Source organism: Phaethon lepturus, unplaced genomic scaffold (genome assembly GCF_000687285.1).
Source record: "Phaethon lepturus isolate BGI_N335 unplaced genomic scaffold, ASM68728v1 Scaffold43507, whole genome shotgun sequence".
Classification (NCBI taxonomy): domain Eukaryota; kingdom Metazoa; phylum Chordata; class Aves; order Phaethontiformes; family Phaethontidae; genus Phaethon; species Phaethon lepturus.
In genome coordinates, this window is record NW_010550558.1 from 5,082 (window position 1) to 13,275 (window position 8,194).

At 43.8% G+C, this 8,194-nt stretch overlaps 1 protein-coding gene across 1 annotated transcript; it reads left to right on the plus strand.

Moving 5' to 3' along the window:
* Nucleotides 1-711: 711 nt before the first annotated feature.
* On the plus strand, nt 712-7,770 carry LOC104623488 (GDNF-inducible zinc finger protein 1-like; the record flags this gene model as incomplete). The annotated part of the gene is made up of 6 exons (XM_010290589.1): nt 712-2,018; nt 3,140-4,054; nt 5,612-5,706; nt 5,950-6,117; nt 6,610-6,767; nt 7,629-7,770. Coding segments are annotated over exons 1-6 (2,785 nt in total), but the record flags the coding sequence as incomplete, so codon positions are not given.
* Between the last annotated feature and the right edge of the window lie 424 nt (nt 7,771-8,194).

The following is an 8,194-nucleotide window of genomic DNA, read 5'->3' on the forward strand; positions in this document are numbered from 1 at the left end:
TCCTCAAAAAAATTGTAGCTATTTCTAGACATATAGTTTGTCCCTGTATGTTATTTAAGTGGCCAAATGCAATAGAAGCTTACTAACTATCATTGTTAACCCTTAGGTCTGATTGTTTATATGGGGGGGAAAAAACAGAAACAAAACTGAACCAAATCCAAAAATTTATCCCTCTGCTTTGGCACAAGGGGCTGCCTGGTGCAGTGAGTGGAGCCTGGTGCGGGATTGTGAAAACACAGGCTCTGCTTCAACACCAGCCTGGAAATAATCGGAAGTGAAGTGACTTGCTGTGCTTCAGTTCCCCTGTTGGTACCAGACGGGTGGAGAAAGATGCTTGTTTCCACTGTAAATTCTTGTGACCTCTGCTGTTGAAAAGTGCTTGTATGAAGAATGTTTTATTATTAAGATGGGCCAATTATGTTACTTGTGTTTCATTACTGTTACCATCTGTGCTACAGAATATTTGCTCTGAAGGGTTATCCTAGAGTGTAAATCTAAATCTGTGACTGTAATAAACCCAGTGTGTTTGCTGATGACAGTTGTGTTGATAGACATAACTTCAAGGTCTTTACCACATCTTGTAAAGTAGGAATTAGGACATGGGTCTCCACTGAGTTTTTTCTGAAGTGATTGATGTCGTATATGAATGAAAAGAGAGCTAGTGGAAGAGGGAAAGCAAGCATTCAACCTTTTATCTGTTTTTCTGGCAGGATGGAGAAAAAGAAAATTCTAATGAAATCCAAGGTTGCTGCTCCTAACCTCCTGAGGGCACTGCATTCTCTGTACCAGTTCGGTCACCTCTGTGATGTGACAGTTCACACACAACATCTCGGGATTCAGGAGGAGTTTCTGGTTCACAAGGCTGTCTTAGCAGCTTCCAGCAATTATTTCAAGGGGCTTTTCCTGCATGATGAGATGCTGGACACCAAGAATTGCACGGTGACTCTGCAGGACATTTACACAGAAGAGTTCACCTCCTTTCTGGAGTTTGTTTACACTGCGGAAGTGGAGATTGAAGCAGAGAAACTGCAACGGATGAAAGAAATAGCCGAAAGACTTGAATGCAAGGATTTGCTTGACATTTGTGAAGAGGTGAAAGCAGAGGGCAGGAAGGGTTTAGATTTGAGCCTCCATCTGAAAGGTCAGCTGTGTGAAAACGGTGGGCCACAGTGGACTCACATCCAGCAAGAGGAGGATGGCAAGCTGAGTAACTCTTCCCAAGTCATGGCAATACCTGTGCAGAGGAAACTTTGGGATAGGCAAAAACATAAAAAGTTGCTGGCTGGCTACGAACTCATTGAAGGCCAGCCAGCAAGTCTGGAGCAAGAGGACACTGCTTTTCCAGAACCAAAATCCAGGACAGCGAAGCTACTGAAGTGTAACAAGACAGATACCAGAAAAAGACTCAGTATGGATATTGTTAGGCTGGAAAATGAGAATAGTCATTCTCTCCTAAGTCAGACTGAGTCAAAGGAAGCCTCTGTAGTAATTGGGAACGCACTGCCTGAGCAGTGGGAAGATGAAAGCAGTTTAATTTCAAAATTTGCCAGTAAAACTGAACGTAGGAAATCACCACGGCATGTCGCAAAAGTCTTGCCGCAGCTTGCATGCGAGAAGTGCAACGAATCGTTCCGTGTTCTCAAGCAGTACCGGTTGCACATGGAGCTCAAGCATGACGTTAATTTGGCTGTCAAGTACAGCTGCCACGCGTGTGAGCAGCTCTTCTCCACTCACCAGAACCTCCGGCAGCACCGCCTCACCGTTCACAGTGATGAGCGGGGCTTCTTCTGCGTGTTTTGCAACAAGAGATTTAAGTGCCGGAAGGACATTAACGACCATATCCGCAGGGTGCATGAGAAGAAGCGGGATCCCCAGGCCTGCCCGTACTGCGACAAAGTCATCAGTTCCAAGTGTGGTCTGACAGTCCACATACGAACACACACGGGGGAGAAACCTTATAAATGCGACCGCTGCTCCGCCAGCTTTGCTCAGAGGTCTGCTTACAATACCCATGTAAGGTACAGCATTCTCTGTGCGTCTGTGTCCGTGTGCGTGCAGGAAAATGTGTTTTCTCTCTGGGTGCCAGGATGAAAGTGTTCTTAAAGTCCTTGCTGCTTTAGTTCCAGAATTCCTTGGATCTGATCAGAAGTGTGGTGAAATCGGCACAGATTTTTTCCATTGACCTCATCAAGCTTTTAGTCCAGATTACTGGATTGAGGTCTCGCAGACTGGGAGTTTAGGCGAACGTTCCCCTCTGAGTCAAAGGGGACTTATGCAACCAGATCTCTTGCATGATTTTGAAAGCCTCAGATTTGGGTTTGTAAACAGGAGCCTGAAAAGAATTGGCATCTGTTTAAAAGGCACAAGAAAATGCCCATTTCATTGCATCAGGGCAGTGTGGTGCTTTTTAGTATGGTTTTCGTGGGCCAAATGTCCTGTGTGCTGTTTTGCTGGATAGCATGAGCTTCCAGATAGGCTTATTAACCCCTGCCCAACCAAAAAAAAGATGTTGAAGTTGCACAGTAGTTTCTAGAACTGCAAAAGCCACTGTACAGGTCAAACGTTGCCGTACCCCTGCCTGCGTGGTACAGGAGGTAGGTGGTTTTCTACTGGATCTCAGCTTCCCTTTTACAAAATGTCAAAATATGTTTGTAGTTCAGTCCAGTAGCAGAAAAAGCATTCCAGATGTTGTGAGTGTAACGATGTAGCTTGTTCCACGCACTGAGTAGTGATAAGTAGAGTTAACCACTGCAATTGATGGCTTACAAGGAGGTCTGGCTTTGTGTTTCCATATAGGCATTTAATCTGTATTTCCCTTGTTTCAAGTCCCTAATTTCTTATCCTGTCCATCATGGCCTTGGAGGAAAATTTACAGCCCATCCTGTGTTACCAGTCAAGTGGCAAATATTTATACGTGAGAGGGACCATCCTTGATGAACTGAGATTTTTTAATTTTCTTTAACTGGTCCAACTCTACACAAAATTTCCCTGTTCCCGGCTCTCCAAACATGCTGTTAATTTCTTAAATGGTGTGAAGAACAATTAGAAGGAAACAACACTTCCTCTGAGGCAAACATGTCTGAATTTGAAACAATTAAACCTACTGAAATTGTGCTCTGTTGTTTGTTTGTTTTAACAGAAAAATCCATGAGTCTGGGCAAGGGAGGAAACTTAGGCCTGTCTATTGGATGGTAGTTCCGCCTGTGCATAGACCAAATGCAACAAGCTGTGACAAAGATACTGACAGAGAGATGTGGGATGGGACAGCAGAGGCTGAACGATGGAAGCGTACAAGGCATGAAGAGGCCACAAGTTGTGAGGAAGAACCTGAGGGTTCATCTGTTACTGAAGCAGACTGTAGCAATGAGCAAGAAGAACGGAAGCGGAAATACAAGGAAGGTGAAGCAAGAAGTGAAAAAATGAGTGAAGAAGGGAATGAAGGTGAAATGAGTGTGAAGGGAGAGGAGGAGGTAGATTATGAAGTGGAGTATTCAGAAGTTGAAGATAGTAGAGATAACGAGGAGGTCTGTACTGAGGAGGACTATGAGGATGATGAATACTCTAATGAGAAGGCAGGTGAAGAGTTTAAAATGAAGAAGGTAAATAAAAGTGGGATGAATAAGAAATCTGCCTATGTAATAACATGCGATAAGTGTAACGAGCAGTTTGTTTCCCGGAAGAAGTATGTGGATCACTGCAGAGATGTCCATCAGTGCTTGCCTGGTAAAGTCTATCAGTGTGACATCTGCAGCAAGTCATTTGCTAGTTACAACAGCTGGAAGGAGCATCGAGCATGTGTCCACACTGAAGAAAGGCAGTTTGCCTGCACCCTTTGCAATGCTGCTTTTAAAAGAAAGAGAGATGTGAGGACACATTATATGCGGAAGCACGAAGGCAGAGTCAAACGCCCTCTCTGCTCTGTCTGCGGGAAGATCCTCAGCTCCCGAACAGCGCTAGTGTTTCATATGCGGACACACACAGGAGAAAAACCTTATGAATGTGGCATTTGCCATTCAAAATTTGCTCAGCCATCACAACTTAAGATTCACACCAGGTCAGCCTACGCTACTGCTTTTCCCATTTACCACTCCCTGCATGCACAGCATACTTCAGCACTTCTTTTTCCTCTTCTGACTTCCCAGTTCTGAGTCGTTCTCCTTGTATGTCTTTGTAAGAGGAACGCTGGGATATAATTCCTTCTGTAGTGTCTGTGATTAATTCTTGTACCTAAAGGCTTTGTTTGCAGCTGGCCATTGCATCAGTTTTAGTACGGCTTTTGAAACGGGTGCTCTATCCGTATTTGTAAGCAAAAGCCAGTCATTTGAGACAGTCTTCAGAATAAGGTGGTGGCCTTCACTGATGAAAAGTAGCATAGGCTGAAGACTTAGTCAAGCGCCTCAGAGATACAGATGCTGATCCCTGCTCACTCTTTATCACTCTGAGCAAGTCGTTCAGTGTGGGATTTAGTTTCTTGTATGCAATACAAAAGCTGGACTTCTCATCTGGGCTCCCTCTGGAGTCATTGGAGCTAGACTGGATGAATTGCTCTCTGGTGGTGTCTACATTAAATGTGTCCCCTCCCAGGAGAGGGTGAATCATCCCATGGAATTTCCCATCTTTCTCCAAACAGGGAGCATAGCAGATGCTTAGGAGGTTAATACGAGGTTAACTGTTGGAGGGCTAAACGAGGTGAGAGAAATCCCATTGCTAGAGACTGCGGACCCATACAATGGGGACAGTGGCTCTCTTCTGTCTGCTGGGTGTTCTTGCAGTGATATAAAAAACTGTGAGGTATACTGATTCAGGACCAGCAAAACATCTGAAATGTCTAGATAATCTGCATCAGCTGAAACACAGCAGAACTGCGCTACGTGTAAGATGCGGTATGACTGCAACAAAACAGTGACTCATGGGGTTTGTGTTGGGTAACTGGCTGTCTCCCACTTGCAGCATTTTGCCCAACAACTCACAACTATGCATGTTTTTTTGCACATCATACTATTTAGGTTGGAGTAAGGGAAGTCAGCGCAATGTTAAGACCAAACATTAGGCTCAGACTTTCTCTGATTTGAACTAGTTTAAAATCAGATGTCCAGCATGCGTTCAGAAATACTGCTTGCCTGACTTTCCTTAGTGCCTTTTGTCTTAAAAATGGGAATATCCTGCCAGTTAAAGTTTGCAGGCCAGAGAACATGAGGCTGAGGGAGTGCAGAAGCCAAGAATGTGGCCCACAATGTCCCAAGAGTTCTGCTGCTGGTGACAATCTGGATGCACTTTCAGTCTCTAGCCCAGCAGCAGCTCGTCACCTTCCCTGCTTTCTCCCTTCCGATGCTTATACTACGAGCTATAACTTGTGAAAGGAAGGTGGACTTTGTAGGGCCAGAGAGTGAGGAAAAGGTAAACCTTAAATGGGAATTTTGGAGCTTTAGTGTAGCACCTATACTGGCAAACACTCTTATTTCCTGACTGAGCAGAATGTATTTTTTCCACTTCATTTAAAAAATAAAGTATGCTGCCTGTATTGTGTTGAATGTAATTTCAAATACATTATTTTAAGAACGCACTACAAGAGCTAATTTATTAATAGTCTTTTGTGTTTTGCTCCGTTTAGGTCCCATACAGGGGAAAAGCCATATATTTGTGAGGACTGTGGGGCTTGCTTTGCTGATAAAGGCAAACTCACTGGCCACAAAAGGACCCACACAGGTAGGCATTAAATACTTCGGTTCCTTCCGTTTGGTTCCTCCCTTTATACTGCTAGATAAGGGCTAGTTGGGTTTTGAAAGAGATGTACAGTTGTATTTGTAACTCTTATAGAAGAGACTTCAAGTACCAGGAAGGAACATTAAAGTTCCTTCTTTAAAAAGAGGGATAAAGACATTTGAAAACCAACTGTGAAGCAGAAAATTCTGCTGCAAGAATTCACAATGTCGTCTTCTCTTTGCTCAGGAGAGCGCCTTTTTAAATGCGATGTGTGTGGAAAACATTTTGCCACCAATGAATATTTAAAATGCCATAAACGATGCCACATGGGTGCTAAGCCCTACAAGTGTGAGGTTTGCGGGAAGACGTTCGGACTGAGAGCATCGCTAGCCCAGCACAGCAACGTCCATGCAGGTAACGAAACAAACTCACCGGGGCTGGGAAGATAAATGGCACTGGAAGCTTGGTTCTGAAGTACTTTCCAGTTTGGTGGTGACGTTTTATTCCAGACCCAAGTCCTTGAATTTGGTGATGAGGAGAAGCAGGGCTCATACAGATCGTGGCTTGTTAAGCAGGGCACAATATCATCTTGTATCGTATCAGATGATGCTTCTCCGGAAGACTGAGGCCTGTTTTGTGCTGCTGAAGGATGCTGGAGCAGAGAGTGGCTGTAGTTGCTTCTGTTCCCCTTGCAAGATCAGGGAGCTGTTCTCAGCCTTTCCCTTGCAGTCAAGAAACTTGTCATATAAACCAGGGCCCCAAATCACCTACGTATTGCTCCTTCATCAATATTGATCTTTTCAAAATTCTTTTTCTAAATTTTTGTCTGCTGAAATCAAGGCTGAAAGAACCTGCCTTCTAACTCTATGCTTCCTGTTTTGTTTTTTTCTTTTTGTGTGTTCTTAGAGACCCGTCCGTATTTCTGCGAGCAGTGCGGGAAAACGTTCACCCAACAGGGCGCTCTGCGGCGCCACCAGCGCATTCACACCGGGGAAAAGCCGTACAAGTGCAGAGCTTGCGAGAGAACCTTCACAGACATGTCCACCTTGCGCAGACACGTGTCGGTACGCTGCCCCTTGGGCGTCTTTGTGGCAGGCAGACTGTAGTGGTGACATTTAACTACTGAGAGAAGTTTCTTGGCTTAGAGGGTTCGCATTGGTGCTTAAGTTCTGATCTTTATTTTTAAAAATTTTCGGAAGAATGAATATTAGGGTTGGGGGACTGATCTACCTTCTACACGCAGCTTTTACAAATATATTTCTGAAGCGTGCAGAACTTTCCTCCATCCAACAGCACCGCAGCTCCCACTACTGGCTGTCAAACCAGTCATCTCCCAACTCATTGTAGTGTCTTCAAAAGGAAAATCTAATCTTAGTGGTTATTTAAAATGCTTGTTACTGATTGAATCCTTTTCTTAAAAGAAGAAATGGTACTGCATTTTATATTACTACAATCTCTGCAGTCTCTTAAGCCTCTTACACAGAGGCCGTAACGTGATGGTTTATAACATCTTTGTGTTGTAGATGAATATGATTTTGCGTGTTTCCAGCATTGCGTTATGCCAAAAGATTGATCACTGAGCTTAGCTGTTTGCAGAGACCTTCGGGTCCTTGAAGTGACTGCTAAGACAGAGAACATAAGGTTGTTTTTTTTTTCCAATTACAAGTTTTTAAGTTAATGTTTGCCTGTGTGTTAAAACTCTAGCTTCTTGCGGAAGTGTTCCCTGACAGCAGAGCCAGAAAATCAGTGCGGACTTGGCAATACAGCTCTTGTGTTTCAGAGTTCAGCTTTTTGCATTTGAGCACAGTATCACAGACTCAACCCTGATACTATTTGATTTTGCAGTGGATTAAATCTTAGTTAAGTTGTTGTTAGAAAAAAATCAGATTTAACTGTTTTTCCTCCCTTTTTTTTTTTTCCCCTAGATTCATGACCGGAATGCTCACTGGAGAAGTTTCTTAATAGATCTTACAACCAAAAAAGACCATAATTGGTCCAAAATAGAAACATTCTCGGAAGCCTGTATGGGTGAAGACTCTGCGCCAGAAATTTGGTCAGTTGACCAAGGTAACCTTTATAAACCAGAAAGCATTGTTCCTAAAAAAGTAGAACATGTGCCATCTAGTGTTAGTAACGCAGAAGACACCGAGCGCTCCCTTTTATACTTATAACGTCAGTTATCGCCAGAAAACTGTGCAGTCTCTCCATAACAGGCCAAATTATCTCAAATGTTCCTTGCACCTGCATCGTTAAGCTCTATAGGGTTGTGGCACCTTGACATAGGTGAGCTGGAGTTACAGGCATTGCAGTCGGAGAGGGGCTTCTTAATTCTTCTTGAAGGTGTTTATGCCGGTTAGATTTTAGATCTTTGCAGAGTTTTATTTTTTGCAAAGCCTTGAATACGTCATAGAGTATCCCTTTGTGAAAGCATGTACAGGTTCGTGTGTGCGCAGACACGGGCACTGTCCCGTCGCTGTAAATTATTTGCGGC